This window comes from Lissotriton vulgaris, chromosome 5, assembly GCF_964263255.1.
Source record: "Lissotriton vulgaris chromosome 5, aLisVul1.2, whole genome shotgun sequence".
Classification (NCBI taxonomy): domain Eukaryota; kingdom Metazoa; phylum Chordata; class Amphibia; order Caudata; family Salamandridae; genus Lissotriton; species Lissotriton vulgaris.
In genome coordinates, this window is record NC_141693.1 from 72,295,055 (window position 1) to 72,318,515 (window position 23,461).

The 23,461-nt window shown below is 43.9% G+C and overlaps 1 protein-coding gene across 1 annotated transcript in view; it reads right to left on the reverse strand.

Moving 5' to 3' along the window:
- Positions 1 to 23,461, reverse strand: part of LOC147710216 (E3 ubiquitin-protein ligase TRIM39-like) — a 253,845-nt gene that overhangs the window by 226,118 nt on the left and 4,266 nt on the right. The window contains exon 2 of the mRNA XM_086920893.1: positions 13,505 to 13,600. Coding sequence (XP_086777019.1) covers positions 13,505 to 13,600 — 96 coding nt within the window. The remainder of the gene's footprint in view (positions 1 to 13,504; positions 13,601 to 23,461) is intronic.

Below are 23,461 nucleotides of genomic sequence, written 5' to 3' on the forward strand. Positions count from 1 at the left end.
ATCTAAAATCCAACCCATGGTGAAACCAGATAGGTATTTGCAAGTTGTTGAAAGAGTTCCGATACTCGGTCTTTGAAAGTTTTATTTGCTGGCGTTGTTTCGGGCTCACTGGGATCCTCAGAAAATGTATCAAAGTTGATGAAATAGCCAGAGGCAGTTCTGTCAATTGTTGGTATTGCATCCGAATTACTTGAAAAATCGCTGGAGCTGCTTGATCCCTTGTCATATTAGTATACTCAGAGGCCATATCATTGTAGACCGGAGTGTCTTGACGAACTATTATTTGGGTCTCAAGAGGCACAAGTTCCATGGCTTTGTTGCATAGTCCTTCTTTTCACACTGCAGATTCTTCAAAGGTGATGAGTCTTTCAATTTCAACCTTTTGGATTGTAGCAAGATTAGGTCGTCTGCTACATCTTTGGAGTCCACTGGGCCTATTACTTATGGATACGGACCTGTTCTCCTTTTTTCCAGCAAGGGGCGGCAGTAACACTGCTCTTGATCCATGGATTGCTAGTACAGGTACTGGTTTTCTGTAAGAAGGCCCAAATTCCTTCTTATCTGCTATTTTTTCTCTGACCAGATCCCCAATCTTTGTAATCCAGACAGGTCTTGCTAGGACAGGTGGTTTCTCTTCAGTGGTCGTTGGCTGTTTGTTGGTGTTGCTTAGACTTCTTCTTTTTTCATTTAAGTCCTGTAAAACAGCCAAACGATCTTTGATATCAAAGGGTTTTTGTTCCACCACTGTAGTGTGACGATCGAGGTCTTCAACCAACATTCTAGTACCAAAAGGATTTGATATGTAGTGATCCCACCCAGAGAATTTCTTGGCAGATTATTAAGACAACGTTGGACCCACCGGTCACAAGAACCTAATACCCTAGCTGTTATAGATTGCTTTATGTCACGGTCTTTTCTTTCACTATCAAATTTCCCTCAGGATGGAATGGACTTGAGTACCGCAATGCAATGCCCAAGCTGGCCATGGCCTCCTTGTAAGCTCGAGAGCTAAACGCGGGACCCTGGTCAGAATGTAGAGTGCCGATTGCGTATATGCCGATAAAGACTCGCAAATCTTTTATAACAGTTCGAGTGTCAGCCGAGCACTGAGGCCACATCCATATGAATCTTGTCCTTTTAGTTGTGGGACCGCATTCGTCCATGTTGGCATCTGTGTGTAGAAAGCGTAATGCTGTCTAACAATGGTGTCTGTACTGGGCTGGCTACACTGTAGTCCGGTATCTGGTGGTGTTCAAAGCTATGATCTCTGTAGCAGACATCACAATTTATTCCAAATTCGTAAATGTGGAGACTCATCCCTGGTCACCAGTACATCTTTTCTAGTTCTCTTAGTGATTTTCAGATCCCTTGATGTGTCAGACCCTCTCCCATATGTGCTTCTTGAATCAAAGCACCTCTCTGTTTCTTGTTTGGAATTACTCTATCCCCACTCCAGGGATTCAAGCAAAAGGAAAGGAGTTTGCGTCAATAATGTATGCATATTTGATTGGATGGTTCAGTGGTAATGCAGCACTGTTGCCTTTCTTTGTGGCATTGACAGCTAGCATTGTTTCACCATCTATTTTTGTTTTTGAATGAGTGATTGCAGCTACGGAAGCCGTTTGCACAGCTGCCTTCGCGGCTTCATCGGCCAATGAATTCCCTTCAACGTGAACGCCATCACGCTGATGACTCAGTGTATGAATCACGTGAGTCTTTTGTAGTTCTTTCTGTAAAAGAACTATTTGTTCCGTAAGCATTTTATGCTTGATTGTGCCACCTTTTGCGTCTTTGAAACCGTTTTGAACCCAGTTCTGCAAATATTCATTATAAGACTGGACGCAGTAATACGAATCACACACTATAAGTGTGGGGAATTCGCGATCGGTATTTTCAAGCGCCATCTTGAAAGCCTGTAGTTCAGCTAGCTGAGCTGTACAGTCTCCCTGAGATTGAGTTTTTGTGACCATAGTTCCGAATTTACCATCGAGCCAGCGACCTTTAACAATCGCGCAAGCAGCACTATAAGCTTGTTTACCCCCAATTGCGGGTTGTGCTGATCCGTCTGTATAAATTATACATCCGTAATGCTTGAGAGGCAGAATTTCAGTGGGCAGAGGACATTCTTGTTCGTATTGGATAAATTCTTGTGTCTTCAAGTAGGAGTCAAAAACGTATTTAACGTCTGTTGCAGCAAGGGAATTAACCCCTTGTATCCATCTTGGATGAAAAGCTTTGGCATATGAAATGCTCGCTTTTGTCACTGCCTCTAAGGCAGGTACAGGCGTAACGACCTTTATGCGTTTTCCCTGTGTGAGGGCGCTTTCCATTTCTACTGCAGTATGAACCGCTGTCAGAATTTTTTCTGTTGAAGTGAATTCCATTTCAGCTTGTGTGTACAAGTGTGATTTGGAAGCTATTGGTAAATTTTCACCTTCATTAAAGTTAGGTATGTGAATCCGCATCTCCCTGGGATGATTCGGATTACAAGATTGTGTACATTGTCACATGTCTGTAAATGTGTTGTTGCTAACATGTCTGTTTGCACTGAACGCAAAATTACGGTGTGATTTTGAGTCCAATTAGTTGGTTTGAAATCAGGTTTGATTAATTCGTATGAGAGGTTTAACCCTTTCTGCGTAATTCAGAATGTAAGTTCTTCCGAAGTTTAGGAATCCTAGAATTGACTAAGTTTTTCAGCGTTTTTAGAGGTTGGAGCAGCGCACATTTTTCTAAAACGTTGGCTGCCAGGCTTTTGCCTGCACTTGAAAGTTTGTATCCCAAAAATAGGACGTTGAGGTTAGCAATTCTTGATTTTTAAAAATTGAATTTGTACCCTTCAGAGGCGAATCCAAGTGTTATGGTGTTCACCCTGTTCAAGTGCCTGTCCACATCATCGTCGGTTAGATAGAGGTCATCGACAAAAGATAATGCCTCATCATCATACATTTGTAGTAACTCTGTTACTCTGGCTGAAAATAACCCTGGACTGTTCTTGAATCCTTGGGGGAGACGACAAAAGTGTTACCGTGTCCCCATTAATGAGAAAGCGGTCAGATACCTGATCAACGGTGCAATGTTTTGACAGAAGAAACCGTTTGAAATATCTAATGTAGTTTTATATTTTTTACACACAATATTATTCATCATTGCTGCACTGTGTGCATTTTGTACTGCAAAGGTTTTGCAACAAGAGTTTAGATGTCTGTAGTCCAAAATTAGACGATATGTATTGTCTGGTTTGGAGATAGGAAACAAAGGGTTGTTCATTGACGAGGTGCATATTTCAATCACCCCTTGGTATTCAGGTTGATCTAAGATCTCCCTGACCTGTTTTTTAGCTTCCTGCTTTACTAGATACTGCCTCTGAGCAGTAGGTGGATTTTTTAATTGGATTTTATGGTGAGGAGAATCCTCATCCCATCCCACATGATTTTTATATAATGCTGTAAACCTGGGCCACGGCACATTTTCTGGCATAGGTGTATTTTTTATGAATAGGAATATGATTAGAAAAGGCTGGCATAATGATTTATTCGCCATCTGGGCACTCTCTGACAAATTTAGGTGGCCAGACTTTTTCAGCTAAAAAGGATGTCATAACCCTTGGAGAGCTTCTCCCAAAAGAGTGCTCTTATTTTTCTAATTATGTCCCCCTCTATCCGGAGTGTTACTTCATATAACTTATGGGGTACACTAACCCTGGTGTCCGCAGTTTCAACCTGAATGTATTCATTCAGATCCACTGTCTCCGGATGATCTTTCAAGATATTGTGAGCTATGGGAACCTCTGCTGCGCTGTCCAGCATTGTCTGGGCCCACTCCCCGTTCTTGAGTTGGGTCCTCAAGATCCTCGGCATGTCTGATTTTAAGACTTGCTACCTGATTCTTGTTAAAGTGGGTTTTCTTATTTTTTGGAACGTGTTGCTCGTCTTTGGACTTCACGCGTTCTTACTTGTGTTCTGATCGTCCTCTTCTTTCGGATTTCTGCGAGGAAGTCTGAAAGGTACGAGAGAAACGTGTATCAGTATCTTGATATCTATCAGGTTTTTTCAAATTATCCCTATTTCTGAGGTTATACCTTTTTTCAGAGGGCTCCCTTTGGGGAGACCTTCCTCTGGATTGAGAACACTTCTCTTTAGGAAGTGCCCGTCTAGTATTTTTCCATTTCTTTTTAGGAGTAGTTAGATTATTTTTATTAAAAACTTTTTCAGGATTTTCAGTTAGTTGGGGTTTTACTGGTTTTCCACCCAAACTATCTCTACCTAGTTCTTCACAGGATTTTTCACTAATTCTGGCAAGTTCATATGGTTGCTCAGTTACATCAAGTTCTTTTAGTTTTTGGCGGATTGCCACTGATGCTTCTTCACCTTTAATGTTAGCTAATAAGATAGCTGAGGCCTGTTTGAAATCTTTCAGTAATTTCATACCAAGATTCAAGGCAAGTTCTGGACCGTATTCATTTTGAATCTGTCTCAGAACGTCTGATATTACTGCCATAGACGGGACACCATGTGTTTTTGTGTAGATTGAAGCAAAGACTGTACCCCAAGTGTGTCAGTCCTCCACGTGTGGTGCGATCCCCATTGGTAACCAGATTGTTAGAATCCTGTGTTTCTCATGAGGTGTACTATCAGGAAATACTGCCTCTATTTCAGTAATTTTTTGAGCTAACCAGAACAGAATTTGTTCCTGTTTTGCGGGTAATTTACCAATGACTGATTGTATAGTCTGTGGTGTCATTTTGTTTGTGTTCCCCTGGTGAGGGGTGTGCTGTGGAATCCTTATAGCAGGTTGGATTGTTAGAGTCCGCATGACATATTGAACCAAATGTCTATGTATTTTAATTATTTGTTTTAGCTGAGCTAACAGTTCTGGTCCTGTCATTCTTTCAATGTCAGGATGTGGTGTATAGCTGGCTAGTACCGGCCGGATGTATGACATTACAACGCATGCTTTTGCATCGCATGCTTTTACAACGTGGTTTTTACAACGCATACCATTACAACGCATAGTGCTTTTAGGCGCTGGATAGTGAATTGTTTAATTTACTATTCCAACTCCAGTCCCCGTGGATAGTAGGGAAGGTGCTGGATAGTACATTAAACACATTCCCTATCCTAGAGCGCCCCCCAGCGCAATGCGTTGTAATGGTTTGCGTTGTAAAAGTTGCGTCGTAAAGGCACTGCGTGGTAAAAGTTGCGTTGTAAAGGTTGTTCACCGTACCGGCCATGTTGCTCCTGGTCTACCTAGTGGACCGCGCCTGGTAATGTGATATTGATGTTGTAGGGCGCCTTTAAACCAGAGCTGATGCTCTTGGTAAGTTAGTGGAATTTCAATGTCCTCAAAAAGAATGTATTTCGCTGGATTTTCCTCTTCTTTGTAGAAGTGAAACACATGTGTTGTTGGATTTGCTTGTGGAAAAACAATCCATGAATAGAATATCTCTGTCTGCCGATATTCATGTGCCTCTATGACAAATATCACCCTACCAACTCAATAGGCCATTTGTTATAAGCTTTAAAGTGATGGTTTCCGTATGTTTTCCGGATGATTATAGCATCCTCGTCGGTTTATTGAAAACCTGTTGTCAAAACCCGGCTGGTTTGCATTTACTGCAGCTCACCGGCTTTGTTGTTGTCGCCGTTAAGCGACATTGTTTAATGAAAGTTTGCAGAGCAAGTTTCAAGGAAACAAAGATAAGGTGCACAATATTTTGGAACACTGTATCCTTCAACGTTGAACAAACCAAAAACTAATACACAGGATTTTTTCGTCATACTTAGTTATGGCGGATATTTTTATCCTTTAACCCACTCCAGACGTCTATTGGAGTATTTTACGGGAAAAAGGGGTCTCTGTGAAAAGCATGACTGAGTTACTCTAGTATCTAGCGTTAAATTAGTGCCTTACCAAACGTTGGGCGCCATGTACTGTAGTTCCTACATTCCCAATAGGCTCTGCGCATTGGAATAATATACACTATGGAATTGACCTAGGACTTATGTCGACTAGGTCTCTATCGAATATATTAAACTTAATTGTGAGTGCCAGCTAGCTCAGAGGTCACTAGAAACTTCCTCGAATTCACAAGAAGGGATTAGTTTCTGACAACTGCATAAACATGACAACTTTGTTTCCCAAGAATAAGAAATATATCTCTAGAGTCGCGGAAATAATAGATAGATATTTCACTCAGTTAATCGTGCATGCTTCATTTCACCAGAGGTGCAGAGAAATAGAGAGATGGACGTTTTCAATAAAAAGTATTTATTGAAGTCTTCTTTCTCGTGCAGAAGAAATAAACTGCTACAAAGTACAATGCGTACAGTACGAAGAGTATTATAAAGTAATACTGTAAAAGCATGGTATGGTTTCTAAGCCATAAAATACATAGAATACATACATTAATAAATAACGACTAAAAGTACTCAACTGGTGCTTCTAAAATATGCCTACCCCGATGTACCTAACCTAAGTCTTGTACGAGGGAAGAAGTAAGTGAGGTGTAGCTTAAGTTTAGTATTCTTTTTGCCAAGAATCTATCCAAGATTTCTCTTAGGGTCTGATCAGCTCCGTACCTTGATTTGGAATGAAAAAGGTCAGGCTCAGGATTCGATTTCCCAACAACCCGCAAGGGTAGCTTGGAAACACTGGAGCTGGATTTCTCGGCAGGAGAAAAGAGAGCGTCTCTCTCAGTGCGTCTGCTGCAGGGTCGGCTTCCTTCGGCACTTGCTGTAGCAGGATGCGTTGGGCAAGTAGATAGTCTAACTGCTCCAAACCACAGTGTGTTTGATAGGGCAAGTGCGGGCATATTTATACCTTGAAGGTGCCAAGTTTGACGTAAAGTTGGACATAATAACGTCATCAAAGAGTCTCAGTTCTTTGAAAACTCCATGAGTTCTTGGACAAATCAATATTCAAGCAAGGTGAAGTCCCTAGCTGCTGAAGGCGAGTTTTCCAAGAAATCGTTGTGGATTTTCGGAACTAGTGGAAGTAGCCCTGCCATATTTGAAGTGCATGCGTTATGTCTAAATATGGTAATGATTTCTATGTCTATATAAGGATATGGTGATTTATACCTATATAATGGCATGAATCTGGAAAATTACGATAGGGTCCTAAAATGCTACACAACACTAGCACATCCCTGGACAGGAAACCTATTGTCCAAGCCTCCCCTGACGGAGTTTCGTCCAGCAGCAGGAGGTCAGACTCGTGTCTGCGGCAGCAGCATCCATTTTGTGATGCTGGGGCTCGGTTTAACTTTTACCGGGTTTAACAGTAACTACATGTCTTCTCCCTCTAGAAGGGTGGAATGCTACCCCCGCCGCCAGGACTGGCGAGGGGTGGTATTCCAAAGTGTTTGACACCTTACACAACATGTTTTGATAAAGCCAAACGAAAGTTAGCATTACCCGCGAGGATTATAATGCACTTAAGAGTATATGGTATGGCTATATCATAGAACAGCTATAAGGAGATGGTTCCGAAAGCCGCAGAGGGGCTCAGCTCATGCTAGGGCACTCTCTCACATAAAACCAAGCACTCTGCCTCCAGGATTGTCGAGGCCTACTGTAGGAGTGGCTTATAGGTGTATATGTGTCTATATATGTATATATATATATGGGGGGGAAGAAAATGAAATGTACACTAAGAATGTAGTTCTTTGGCTCAGGTTCATTGATGATCTGTTCCTTTTATGGAAAGGTACCAAACAACAACTAACTGAATACATCGCGGTTCTGAATGAAAACCAGGTGGGTCTACAATTTACATCCAACATTCAGAAAAAGGAAATAGACTTTTTAGATACAAAAATCTACATAAACAAAAACAAATTGGAAACATCTGTATTCAGGAAAAAAACATCGACAAACAGCATTCTATATGGCACCAGCTTTCATCCTACCTCATTAATACAAAGCATACCATATGGAGAATTCTTACGTATGCGACGAAATTGCTCAGAGACAAAAGAAATGGAAATCAAATTCAAGGAAACCAAGGATCGTTTCAAAAGCCGTGGATACAAACATTCTGATATCATCAAGGGGGAAATGCGAGCCAGGGAAAAAACAAGAGCAGAAACATTAATTGCCAAAGATCCTAAAACTAAAACTGAAGATGACAGACCAAGAATGATTCTAACTTACTCAAAGGAGAGTTTTAAAATTCGAAAGATACTCACAAAATACTGGAGTGTCTTGAAAAAAGATACAGAAATTGGGACAATGATTGGTGAAAGACCATTGATAACATTTCGAAAGGCTCCTTCGATACAAGACACTATAGTCAGCAGCCACTTTAAAATCAACAAACAAACCACTTGGCTGGAAAAAAGACAACATGGCTTCACCAGATGCCTAACATGCAAGGCATGTAAAATAGGTCAGAACTTAAAGACACTGAAAGATCCCAAAGGACGATCGTTTGAGATCAAAGAAAAAATCACATGCGAATCACAATTTGTTGTCTATCAACTTCAATGTTTCTGTGGAAAGAAATATATTGGCTCAACATCTTGCCCTCTCAAGAAAAGAATCTTGGAACACATCAGGTCCATCCCCAACTGTGATTACAGCTATGCAATTGCCAAACATCTCAAGACACATCCCGGAAAAACATGGATGGATGTCAGATACTCAGGCATCGCAATGATAAAAGAAAATGAAAGAGGCGGTGATAGACTGACCATGCTCAGACGGCTGGAATCAAAATTGATTATCCGATTCAGGACCAAGACCCCGATGGGTCTTAATGGGGATGAGGAAATGCATGTCCACTTATAAAAAACAACATCATGAACATTCCTCAAGTCTCTCAAGCATCAAAATAGGACATTGTCAAAAGAACTGAACTGACCATACATATGAGAATAGAAACTGTTTATTGAAGCATATTTGTAAATTGAATCAACAACGCACAAATGATACATTGAGAAATATGAATTTGGTTTTTAATTTGTCACATTGTTGGGCAAACTGATTAGCATCACACGAGCACAATAGAAGGCACTTAGCCATGAAACTGAATTTACATAAATTCACATAAATTTTGTAACTCTTGGAAAGAAATTTTGAGAGGTCGATACACAAATTCATAGTTCACAATATAAAGCGAACTATGTAATATCAACAGATCCGACGTTGATATTTGTGTAAACATTAAAAGCACTAAGCTTTAAATCCCAAATATTGTGCATAGTGAGATGCATCAGTAACCCAACAAAAGTGAATAATGCTAAAAAAGTGAGCAAAAAGAGAAAAACGCAGCTTTGCATACTGTGTCCATAATGCATCATAATGTGCCACATGGCTCAAACAGTATTTAAGTGCAAAATAAACAAAGGACTATGTTTGACACCGTGAACAGGGACTCTTGCAGTCCGAAACGCGTAGGTGGGAGACCTACATGAAATAAACAGCGTGATTTAAAGAGTGGTGTGCGGCGTATTTCTTACATAAGAAATTTTGTTTCCTGCAAATTTTGCGAGTGTGTCCTAACTCTCGCCGCCAGCACCGGCTTTAAGAGCTCCCCCCACTTGGGACATTTGCTTGGTAATATATATATATATATATATATATATATATATATATCAAACTCACAAAAGCTTGCCTGGAATGAGGGAGCCACAAACAGGAAAATTCGATTTTGCCTTTTTAATGATGATGCAAACAGCGCAGGAACAGCTTGCTGCCTCACAAAAATAATGCCCAGCCCTGACGCGTTTCGTGCTCTCTGACACACTTCTTCAAAGGGTTGAGGACTTACTTGAATGAAACCAGTCTTTTAATGCCTGCATTAGTCTCTGATAATCCCCGCCTCAGTGGGCGTGGCCATAACTATGGCCTGATGGTCAGGGCTGGACATTATTTTTGTGAGGCAGCAAACTGTTCCTGCGCTGTTTGCATCATCATTAAAAAGGCAAAATCGAATTTTCCTGTTTGTGGCTCCCTCATTCCAGGCAAGCTTTTGTGAGTTTGATTAAATGTGGCTTGTTGTCTGAGCCACGAGGTGAACACAGCTGCAGTCTGCAGTCCGAGCTGAAGCATCAAGCGATGAGTCAGTGAGAGGAGCAGGGAAAAGCCGGTGATGTGATTAATGGGGTGTTTGAACTGTGACACTGACCCCACAACCCACTGGGGATTTCATTTCTATTTTGGCACTATGGATGAGACACGCAAAAACTCCTGCACTACAAGAACCATCAGGCCATAGTTATGGCCACGCACACTGAGGCGGGGATTATCAGAGACTAATGCAGGCATCAAAAGACTGGTTTCATTCACGTAAGTCCTCAACCCTTTGAAGAAGTGCGTCAGAGAGCACGAAACGCGTCAGGGCTGGACATTATTTTTGTGAGGCAGCAAACTGTTCCTGCGCTGTTTGCATCATCATTAAAAAGGCAAAATCGAATTTTCCTGTTTGTGGCTCCCTCATTCCAGGCAAGCTTTTGTGAGTTTGATTAAATGTGGCTTGTTGTCTGAGCCACGAGGTGAACACAGCTGCAGTCTGCAGTCCGAGCTGAAGCATCAAGCGATGAGTCAGTGAGAGGAGCAGGGAAAAGCCGGTGATGTGATTAATGGGGTGTTTGAACTGTGACACTGACCCCACAACCCACTGGGGATTTCATTTCTATTTTGGCACTATGGATGAGACACGCAAAAACTCCTGCACTACAAGAACCATCAGGCCATAGTTATGGCCACGCCCACTGAGGCGGGGATTATCAGAGACTAATGCAGGCATCAAAAGACTGGTTTCATTCACGTAAGTCCTCAACCCTTTGAAGAAGTGCGTCAGAGAGCACGAAACGCGTCAGGGCTGGACATTATTTTTGTGAGGCAGCAAACTGTTCCTGCGCTGTTTGCATCATCATTAAAAAGGCAAAATCGAATTTTCCTGTTTGTGGCTCCCTCATTCCAGGCAAGCTTTTGTGAGTTTGATATATATATATATATATATATATATATAGGTATACTATATCTAAGTAAGGCGTGATTACACCACCTTACCCAGGCTGAGTGAACAGACCTGCTGTGTCAGTTTGGAGGGCCAGCCAGGGTGGCATAATACATGCTGCAGCCCCTGATAGGCCTTGTATGCACCTATGCCCTGGGTACCTATGGTACACTCTACAGGGACTCACAAAGGTGACCCAATTCCCAATCTGGTATGTACCTTAAGTACATGGAGTCCATTTTATAGAGAAAGCAGACAGACTGGGGCCCTGATTAGCAGGGTCCCAGTCCAACTAAGTCGAAAACCAGGAAAACACCAGGAAAAAAGTAGGGGCAACCATATAGTCAGATTCCACCTTCCTACAATACCCTTGTTAACTGTATCACTACAGATACTCCCTGTTGAACACTTAAATATCACAACCAATGGCAGTGTCAGAGAGGTGATAAATGTGCACCACTGCTGAAGGGGCTTCCACGTTACAGGCCTGCCATTTCTTCCATCCTGAGGCAGGGTTAAGTGCACTAGTTATCCTGGGACATTCCAGTCAGCTGTGGTCTATCCCTGTAAGAGAAATCTAATGAAGGCATAAAATTTGACACGTCAAACTATGGCCGATTAATTAGACTGATGCAGAAAAACCTTGCGGATTGAACAGAACAGAGAATGTCCAAAGTCAGCGGTGAAGCTGAGCTGTGCCCATGTCATTAGAAATGCAAATGTCCCGAAGAAGGGAATGTACGTCACAAAACGTGCTAAGATTAGACGGCATTTGGTTTAATGAACCATTTGTGGAATAAATACCAATCTACACAATGTTGGAGTTTTCATGCTCTCCTTATTACTTATATAAACTCTGTTGGATGTTCTGTGGTTTCATTATGTATATACAATACCATACAGAAAACACAGTGGACGGACCCACTAACAACTGCGATTCACTGGTGTTTATATTTGTATGAGTGCCAGAAACCCATTAGGTTTATTAAAAGACCCCTCACCCACCAACCTAGTTGGTGTCATGCTTCAACATTGGGATCTTAACTGGGTAGCCGAATGCCACCCAGTTGTGCTACAACGCCTGATTACAGCTGAGCTGGATTTGTGTGGTTGTGAAAAAAGTGGCGCGAATTAAAATTGTGTCTGGGAATCCTTACCAAATAAAAACGTTATTCCCAGCGGCCCAGGACCAGGTTAATAAAGGAAAAGGACAACTTTGAGATCAATTGATCTAGGTTGTCACTGTGGTTGGTCTACATGTTTCAGCCTCTTAAAAAGATGCGAGGCTTTCATCAGGACCAGGTGAATGTAGTGAGGGTGTGGCAAAAATAAGCCACGTTTTGCGTGTTATCAACACAAGCGCTAAGGTGTGTTGTGTGATGAGTGGTGTCTGTGTACTTATGGACTCACTGGGAAAAACAGACCCACTGGAAAAAACACTAGCTACGTGTTACTTGTAGCCGTTTGCAGGTCCCGGGAGGGGCGCCCGTATGTAGTGACACATTTGTCAAGACGGGACGTCCGCCTTCTGCACCCATTGCGGTCTTCTCGCGGTCCTGGATGTCAATACCGTAGCACAATTACATAGCAAAATCCTTTGATTTGCAAGGGGCTTGTACCAGGCTTGCCTGGTCTGATAGATGGATAGATAACTCCAGATCCATTCATACACAACCCCACAGAGGTGCACGCTCATACAGATGCACATATTAATCTGCACACTCACACAAATCTTGTACAAACTCCCAAATGGATAACTTCAGTCCATGCATGCACAGACTCATAGAGACGCACATCCATACATATATAGACTCACACACAGATGCATATAAAATCTCACAGTTGTGTAACTCCCGACTTATGTATATACATACACAATGCACACATGTATTTACACACTGACCAATGCCACCAGACCTGGTGATATACATACTCATAGGCAGGCATTCACTTATGTAGGTACAAACTCACAGCCAATAAATCCGGATTAAAGCATACACAATCCTCAACCACACATGCACGTAGACACGCACATGTATTTGCCTACTCTGTGTCTCAAAGTCCATAAATGCAGTCACATACAAGCACTAATCCAAGCCCATAAAAAGACAGACAAATAGATGCGCAGACATGCATGCACTCCCAAAGATAAGTCGAGGACCATCCATACATGAACACACACTGAGACACGTACACCTAAGCATGAACATACATACAAACACACACACATGCAGGTACGTACTCGCAGCCAGACAATGCCACACCTGCGCACACATGCACACACCGTGTAAGTATGTAAGTAAAACCTTAAGGTCAGAAAAGTAATTCTTGTTTTTAGGTATTTTAGGACGAGCCCTTGGCTGATTTCAGCTCCAATATCCAAGTGCAGTGACTCTGGTCAGTATATTTATTTGGAGGGGAACATGACCCAGTCTGTAGGGCGACTCACCAGCCTCTGTGTGTCGTGAACTATAGGAGGTCACAAAAAGACATGGGCACAGTCATATACAGAGACACAGCACTGACTGCAGCCACTCACCCTCATCGTTTTATATTGTTCCTCGTCCTTGACTTTAGACTCCACAAAATATTTTTCCTCTTTCTTCAGAAGACGCAGCCACCCTTGAAGTTTTACCTGCAGAGATGAGAGTGCAAAAAAATAAGTGTAAATCCGTACAGTGCGGTCTTACTTACAAAACAGAGTCACTACAGTACCTGCCACATGTACCCAAATGGTACGTACCAGTCATACATTAATAATGTAAGTACCAGCTATACAAGTCAAGTAAAAAATAAAGTTTATTTAGACCGTTTGTCTTTCCACCACATAAAAACATGACATTTTATATAAATATTCTAGAATAATTACAAATTCATCACCCCGAGCTGTTCTGAGAGCCTAATTTTCATATATTTCCTCTCGATTTTGTCAAAAAGCTCATTTCATCAATTGTATACTCACCCATATGTCACATATATAATCCAAATAGTAATAAAAACCCTGTTTTACAATATTTTAAAAGGATACAAATGTCACTAAAATCCCTATACATCATTGCTTCAACCTAACTTACAGCCAGGCATTTCCTATTCCATAAGAAACCTTTTTACAGCCTGCATATACCTCGCAACTGCTATTGCAATTTCAAGATTTATCATATCAGTGAGAAGTTCAATTGCTTGTATACGTGACCTAGTACCATATTTTAAGAAATGTGGGCGTAAAAACTGTTTTCGCTGAGCTAACAATTTTTAACAGTTCATTAGGATGTGTAAACTATTACCCAAATGGTACGTACCAGTCATACATTAATAATGTAAGTACCAGCTATACAAGTCAAGTAAAAAATAAAGTTTATTTAGACCGTTTGTCTTTCCACCACATAAAAACATGACATTTTATATAAATATTCTAGAATAATTACAAATTCATCACCCCGCGCTGTTCTGAGAGCCTAATTTTCATATATTTCCTCTCGATTTTGTCAAAAAGCTCATTTCATCAATTGTATACTCACCCATATGTCACATATATAATCCAAATAGTAATAAAAACCCTGTTTTAAAATATTTTAAAAGGATACAAATGTCACTAAAATCCCTATACATCATTGCTTCAACCTAACTTACAGCCAGGCATTTCCTATTCCATAGAAACCTTTTTACAGCCTGCATATACCTCGCAACTGCTATTGCAATTTCAAGATTTATCATATCAGTGAGAAGTTCAATTGCTTGTATACGTGACCTAGTACCATATTTTAAGAAATGTGGGCGTAAAAACTGTTTTCGCTGAGCTAACAATTTTTAACAGTTCATTAGGATGTGTAAACTATTACATTTAATACCCATCCTTCAGGTGCATTTACCATCAGGTAGCATCAATTCTGTTTTTATTTTACCATTTATCATAGCAGGATTGATACCAATTTTCAACCTTAGTACTTCCATTCTAAGCCATTGGTTAGGTAGTGTGTCTAGATAAGGGTATCAGATTTCTTTCACCCAACAATTTCTCATAAACTTCACAGATTCTTTCTTTCTCAGGTACTCCATTTCGATCAGTCTAGACGTTTCCTTCCCTTAAGATCTGAGTACACTCTTTGTTTCATCTATATGCAGTCTGCGGATCGATTTTCACCATCAACTTTTCACAAATGGTGTAGACTTTCTTTCTTGTCGCCTTGGCCCATTTTAATTCACTATGCTGAATCTCTTTTATACACCATTGTGACACTTTCGTATCTACTCCTATCCCCAAACGTTTCCAGAATCTAAGTAGACCCACTTGCACCTGTACATTCCATGAAGTCATTCCTAACTCCAATGTAATTTCCTGAATCATTGATGAGCTAGGAAGTAACAATAACGATTTTATGCATTTACGCTCCTCGCTATCCCAGGTACTTTTACTGCCTAGGCAGAGAATTTCTGTTTCATACTGACGTTGCAGGGGATTCGTTGCATTGTAGGCCTTCAACAATGGCCTATGGGACATATCCCAATAACTGCAATTACATTTTTTCAGCCCACATACAGCTGCTTGGGCTTTTACTTTCTGTGCCTCCAAGTGCATACCCCACTTTAGTGACTTGTCAAAACATATTCCGAGATATTTGTACTCATTGACAATATCTAATTTGATTTGCCCCAAATACCAATTGAACTTCTGATCTCTCTTTCCAAAACATAGGATTTTCGTTTTATCCATGTTTACTGTTAGTCGTTTTGTCGCACAATTTTTACTAAAAGCATTTAGCTTCCTTGGTAGACCCATCTCAGTCTGATCGAGAGTTACTAAATCTTCGGCATACAGTAGACAGGATAATTGCTTCCCATTCACTTTTGGGCTAGCACTTCTGTCAGTCACCAGAGTAGATGGCAGATCTGCTAAAAATATGGCAAAAAGAAGCGGGGCAAGTGCACAGCCCTGTCTTAGGCCATTATTATTTGCTAATACCAGCCACACACATCCAGATTCTAAGCACCAGCCCTAAGTATCACAGAGAAGGACACAGACGATGGTGTCAGCGTTTTGGCTCCGTTCTTGAATGTGTTACATCTGCATCTCATTGACTGAATAAACATATCAGAACCTCGTTCTAAACAGGTGCAAGCCACATGCAGGGTCTGTGACAGAGAACAAACACAGGAAGAGAGTAGGTACCAACCCCAGGCAGGGTCTGTGACAGAGAACAGACAGACACAGGAAGAGTACAGGCACCAACCCCAAGCAGTGTCTGTGACAGAGAACAGACAGACACAGGAAGAGAGCAGGCACCAACCCCAGGGGGCAGGGTCTGTGACAGAGAACAGACACGGGAAGCGTGCAGCCACCAACCCCAGGCAGGGTCTGTGACAGAGAACAGACACAGGAAGAGAGCTGGCACCAACCCCAGGCAGGGTCTTTGACACAGAACAGACATAAGAAAAGTGCAGGCACCAGACACAGGCAGGGTCTGTGATAGAGAACAGACACAGGAAGAGTGCAGGCACCAACAACGGGCAGGGTCTTTGACAGAGAACAGACACTGGAAGAGTGCAGCACCAACCCCAGGCAGGGTCTGTGACAACAGATAGACACAGGAAGAGAGCAGGCACCAACCCCAGGCAGAGTCTTTGACAGAAAACAAACACAGGAAGAGTGCAGGCACCAACCATAGGCAGGGTCTGTGGCAGAGAACAGACACAGGAAGAGTGCAGCCACCAACCCCCGGCAGGGTCTGTGACAGAACAGACACGGGAAGAATGTAGGCACCAACCCCAGGCGAGAGTGTGTGTACCAAACATGTACATGGTCTGTAACAGAGAACAGACACAGGAAGAGAGAAAACAACTCCTACAGGGTGACAGAGAATAGACACTATGAGAGAGCAGTTACCAGAGTCCTACAGGGTCTCCGACAAAGAACAGACAGAGGAAGAGTGCATGGACCAACGACAGGCAGGATCTTTGACAGAGAACAGACAGAGCAAGAGTGCAGGCACCAACGACAGGCAGGGTCTGTGACAGAGAACAGACACAGGAAGACAACAGGACAGCAACTATCCTCATAAAGGGTCTGTGACAGAGAAAACAGAGAGCCAAAGTGACAGTAAGCACATGCCCCATTTGTGTTTGCCACAGCGAACAGACAATCATAGCAAGAGAACAGGTGCCAGCCTCATACAGGGTGTGTGAGAGAGAAGAGACAGCAGGCACCATATAGAGTAGAAGACAAGAAACAGGCAGCGAGAGAGGGTGAGCGCAGACATCAAGCCCTTTCATGGTCTATGACAGGAGTCAGACTGTTGTCCGCTGAGAGACTCTGCAACAGAGCAGGTTCCAGCCTTTACAAGGTCTGAAGCAAGAATCAGACAACCGCCTCTTACAGGGTCTGCAACACAAAACAGGCAACTGACTCATAAAGGGGTCTGTGACAAGCAACCTGCCAGACTGAGAGAGCAGACACCAGCCCTTTACAGGGTCTGCAAGTGGGAGCAGGCACCAACCTAATACAGTGCCGCAGCTGAGAACAGGCAGGATTAGTGAGAGAGCAGGCAACTTTCTGGGGCAGAGTCTGCAACAAGGAACAGGCAGCCAAGAAAACAGGCACCGACCCCAAGCATGGAGTATGGCAGGATGGCAGCAGTTAGATTGAGACTGTGAACAGTACTGTCAAAGGTTCAGGCGCAGTGTCCATGTGACAAACTGCTTCCGTTTTACTATCCTGACCCAGGATATCTTCTCATGGAGGGGACCCACACCAGGAGCCCTCTTGCTCTCAAGCAGAGCAGATTGAGGTCCACCCAGAGTTGTCCTGCTTTTAACCCAAATGGATCTTCTTCCAATGACCTGCCCATGACACTACTTAAGGTTTGTGGCAGCCGAGTATATAGTGGAGTAGATGTTGCCTCAAACTCAGAGGAGAGTGACTGATACTACCTTCTGACTCTGTGTAGTATGTCATCTCTGGACTCCATCTGTATGTATGACATGTGTAGCATACATGTTGTGACACAGATCTGTATAGTACTCTATTGCTATGAGGAGGGCCTCAGTACTGTCAGGCTCAGGCCCCTTCAGGCTCAGGTCTATAGGATGCAGTACATGTGGACATGTGAGGTGAGGTTCCCATGTGCCGTGATGGGGGCCTCGGTGTGTTTGAAACGCTTTCAGTTGTAGGAAGTATCAAAGTCTTAGTTGTAGTCAGTGCCTCCAGTCCCCCTTCTCGTTGTCTCACCCGACCCCCTCACAGCTCCTCAAACTCCTTTCCTATATTAGAAGGTTTCAAGGCCTCGTGCCACTGTCTGTCTTGAATATCTGTCTTGAATGGAGGAGAGATTGTTTGGGGTTCACCTACAGTTTCAAAGGCTCCCTTCAAAGATTTGGGGTGAACAATGAATCTGATTGGACAGATGGATTGCAGCCAATAATCCTGGGACAGGATATAAACTGAGCTCTACTGCATATCCGATGCTCCTGCTGATATCAAGGAGCTCTGCACAGCACTGAAGAGAAAGCCAAGGCCAGAGAAGGGAATCCTGAGTACCTCCCTTTTGCAGGTAATGTAATGTAAATTGGAATTTATAAACTCAGAAGAGTATCCCGGCGCTAAAAAGACCTCATGACAGAATACTGAACTATACTAAAAGAGGGAGGGGTTTTCGACTATTGCTGAAATTAGCCAGGTTTTCAGCCTCTTCCTGAAGATGAGTAAATCATGCACCTAACTGACAATGGCAGGCAATTCCACAGACGGGAGGCCTGTACTTGGAAGGAGAGGCCACCATTGCGGGCAAGGGAAAACTTGGGAATAATCGCCTGCTGCTGCTTCAGAGTTCTACCCGGGATGCTGGATTCAATTACAGGACCGGAGGCTTCGTATTATGCTTTCTCTTTCATTTATTGCTACACACAGCAGCCAATGAAATTTGTATGACATATCAAAAACTACATTTCCCATGATGCAAACAACACATCACATCCTGTCATAGCCCATAAGAGCCAGTCAATACCGGATATCTTCCTCTTTCTTTGCTGCTCACGCAGCCAGTTAAGTACATTTACTCGATACTTATGATTATGCTAATGTATTTGATATATACCGCTTGAGCGTTATTCTACTCATTGTCGAGCTGATTATTGCTGTGTTTGCACTGTTGTTTCTTGTTATTGGAACCTTTGACTACCAACAGCTTTGTTCTGTGCTAGTTGGCCGACCGCGACACCCTGCTGTCAACAGGGGTGTGCGCGCGGCTTGCCGATGCGTCCCTGCCGGGCCTGGGGTTTACTGAGCAGTGCGAGCATCGCGCACAGGGTTTCCTCGGCCGAGTCTCTCTCGATAGGCGAGAGGGGAGCGTGACGCTCCTGCGGCGGTCTTCCCCAGCTGATTCACCCGCATGGTGGGTCCTTTGCATACAGCGGCCACTGCGGGCCGATTCAAGTGTTAAAAATCACCGGTACCGACACGCCGACGGCGGGGGTAATATTTATATAATTTTGAGCACAGAGGCCCCCCTCATTGGCCGGAAGCGCTCGGAGCTTGTTTTACTTTCACTTTTAGTCGGTTTCGATGTGCATAGCCCAATTGGGCTGGTTTTTGGTAGGATTGGGCTATGCACATCACTACTGCTCGTTTTTTATAGGTTTTCTGGCCATTCCACCTCGGATTCTTTCCTGAGCAGAACCCCTACGCTTGACAGGCTGCAAAAACGCTGGCCTGGAGGGAGCACACCTCCTGGGTATTCTTTTCTCCGCTCTTTGCTCCATTTTACGCCCTGAGGTCTGCAAGAACTTGGCTACAGCTTGGGCTGAGGAGCTAGGTACCTGGTGATTGGCTTGTGCTGTGGGTTGGCTCCCCCAATTACTCCTCTCAGTATTTATTTATCTCATGAGCAGGTCCATTTATAAATTTGGCACCACCATGGAGGATTGGGTTACCTATGAGGAGGATGATGTTTATGAAGAGGAAGTGGTTAATCCTTCCATTGAGGAGAATATTGTTGAGGCCCTGGATGCCTCGGTCCAGGATTCCGTCAACAAACCCCTGGAGAAGACAGTTCCGGGAACTGTTCAACAAGCATTGGCAACTGCTTTAAAACCTATCACTAAGCAGTTGGAGAAATTCGCTAAGCGCCATGGGTTCACTTCGCCTACAGCCCCTAAGGACGGTGCGGCTTCTGGTTCTCTAGCTGACTCCTGGCCCCATTCCTATACCTTGTCCTCACTGCCTGCCCATGATCCCAGTAAGTCCAAGGTTCCGGACAATGATACTGACTCTACATCCACTGACACCCCTGATGAGTTTCCTTCCAGGAAGAAGACTAAGAAGTCCAAGAATGTGGAGCCCGCTCAATCTGTGTCCACTCCCTTTACCTTCAACCCTGCAGACATTGATCATCCGAGATCTTCTGATTGGCTGCTGGCGGTCGCCGTATATATATATACACATGACCACCCCCGTAAGAGTTTCGACAAGAAGGTGAGGAATAGACTCAGGTCTGAGTGCCCTATGCCAGACATTGCTGATAAAGTCGCGGAAACATCCAACATACTCTAGCATGTTGACCTTTCTCAAAAAGTTTGAGACGGATCCTAAAAAGGGCATTGATCGTGCCTGGAGAGGGTGCCAGGATAAGCTCCTGGATGTTGTGGGGCCCCTGGCCACAATCTTGGAGATGGCCCCGGAAGCACAAGAATCTGGTACGGTGATGGACCCGCATGTTCTGGCAGGCTGGACCCAGAGGTCGATATGCCTCTTGGACAACGCTAATTGCGCAATATCCACAGAGCGTCGTAAGTTCCTCCTTATGAGGATGGATTCCAACCTCAACAAGCTGGCAGCGGCGGAACCTGGGCCCCTGGCAGACGGCAATTTATTCGGTGAGCGTTTTGTGAAGGACGTGGCTAATTACGTGGGTACATTCACGACTCTCGACGAAGCCTAGTCGGAAATAAAGAGAGTCTTTCAGGCTGGTGTTTTTAACAGGGCTGGACAAGGCCGGGGACGCTCGTTTGGCCGCCAGTCTTTCCAAGGCCCCCAGAGAGGCGACTTAGGCCGAGGTAGAGGCAATTGGGATTCCACCCGTGGGGGAATGTTCTACCCTACCAGGCAGCGCTTTAACAAGAGGAGTTTCAACAGGGGAGCCTACCGTGGTGGCTTCCAGGCCACAGAATCTTCAGGTGAGTGCTCCAGACACTACCCCACTCCCTTTGGGGGGGGTCATATTCGTTACTTCTTTCAAAATTGGGCTCAATTGTCTCCGGATGCTTGGATTTTAGAAACTGTTCAGCGTTTTCATCTAGATTTCTTTCAGGTCCCCTCTCAGGACAGACGGCCCAGGCAGCTGTCTTTTTCCCCAAACAGAATGTGTTTTCATAGATTCAGAAATGGAAGAATTGCTGCAGAAACATGCGATAGCACGTTGCGACGAGGGCCCTCACGGTTTCTGCAGCAATATTTTTCTGGTTCAGAAGAAGGGCGGAGGTTACAGGTTGGTACTCAATTTGAAGGATTTCAATCACTAAATGGTTTACAAACACTTCAAGATGGAGGGATTACATCTCTTGGCGGATCTTCTTAAACAGGGGGACTGGATGGTGCATCTGGATTTGAAGGACGTCTACCTATCTGTTCCGATTTTTCCTCCACATCAGAGGTTTCTGCAATTCCAGTGGAGAGGCCGGTGGTAGGAATAATTTTGGACTTTCCTCGGCCCCATGGTGTTTCACCAAGGTGTTGACACCAGTGGTAGCCTACCTCAAAGAGCAAGAGATTCGCATGATAGTGTATTTGGACGATATACTGATCATTGCGCAGTCGCCAGAGATGGCGGCACAGCACCTGTGCATGACTATTGCTACGCTGCAGAATCTCGGGTTTGTGGTCAACAAAACCAAATCCGTACTGCGTCCATCGCAAAAAATAGATTTTCTGGGTTTTGTCATAGATTCTCAAGCGGCACAGTTGAGCCTTCCCCGTTCCAAACTGTGCGACATACAGAAGGAACTACACTCTCTGTTGTCGAAACAGACAGTCTCACTGAGAGCCATCGCCAGGACAGTGGGTCTCCTGGCGTCATCTATTCAGGCAATCTTCCCGGGCCCTCTTCATTATCGTGCCCTTCAGAGATTGAAGATTCAACACCTATAGAAGGGTCTCTCGTACACGGACCTGGTTCCTCTGTCATCGGAGGTCCACCAGGAGCTTCAGTGGTGGCTCAGCCACGTGGAAGCATGGAACGGTCGGGCCATTTTCGGCTCCCTTCCAGACTTGTTATAGAGTCCTGCGCCAGCCGTTGGAGCTGGAAGCGCGTTGCGGAAATATTTCCACAGGAGGAAGGTGGTCCCTCCAAGAACTAGACCTCCATACCAATTGCCTAGAGCTGCTCGCCGGCTCATTCGCGATCAAGACTCTTGTCACCCAAGAAAGTCTCATGTTGCATCCTTTTAAGGATGGACAACATATCGGCAGTTGGTTACATCAACAAACTAGGAGGCACAAGATCCTCCATGTTAGTAGAGATAGCGAAGGACTTCTGGCACTATTGCCTAAGTCACCAGATATCGCTTATAGAGGAATATATTCCGGGCCAGTCGAACGTGGTGGCAGACTGGCACTCACGCCACCTCAAAGACTACAGCGACTGGCAACTCCAGCCGTAGGTGGGTCATTGGTTACAGGCAATCTGGGGGCCATGCCAGATCGACATCTTTGCGTCCAGGTTGAATCGGCAGATGTCTCAGATCTTCAGCTGGAGACCGGATCCGTTAGCTCTGGCAACGGATGCTTTCACTCAATACTGGTCTCAGTCTCTGAATTATGCCTTTCCCCCATTCATATTGATCCCTCGAGTGTATACACAGATAATGCGACAGAGGGCGGAAGTGATCTTAATGAAACCCCTCTGGAAGTCGCAGCCTTGGTTCCCAAGTCTTCTGGAGGTGAGTTGCGACTTCCCCAGGAAGATTCCAGAGTCCCCGATGAGGCTCCAGGGCCCTCATGGAGAGATGCACCCGATGGTAGTGTCAGGGCATCTGTAACTGATGGCCTGGAGACTTTCCAGCAACGTTGGCAAATGCCAGGATTTTCGGAGCAAGCTTCAGCCTTTATCAATTAAGTTTGGGCTTCCACCAGAAAGAGATATACTTCAGCCTGGAAAGGATGGGTTCATTGGTGCGTTGAACAACACGTAGATCCCGTGGGGGCGGGATTACCCTGTTTTGTGAACTTCCTTTCCCTGAAAGCTTCGGAGGGGTTAGCATATCGATACGTTAATAATTTCCGTACCGCAATTTCGGCGGGTCATTCTCAAATTGAAAGTAAACCTGTAGGTATGCATCTGCTTGTTTGTAAGCTTCTGAAAGGTATTAGAGTAGCGAATACGCCCAAACCTAAATATACTTCCTTATGGGATGTCTCTCTAGTTCTTTCACTATTCAATCTTTGGCCCCCAAATGACATGTTAACATGGAAACAACTCTCAGCCAAGTTGGATATGCTGTTATGTCTTGC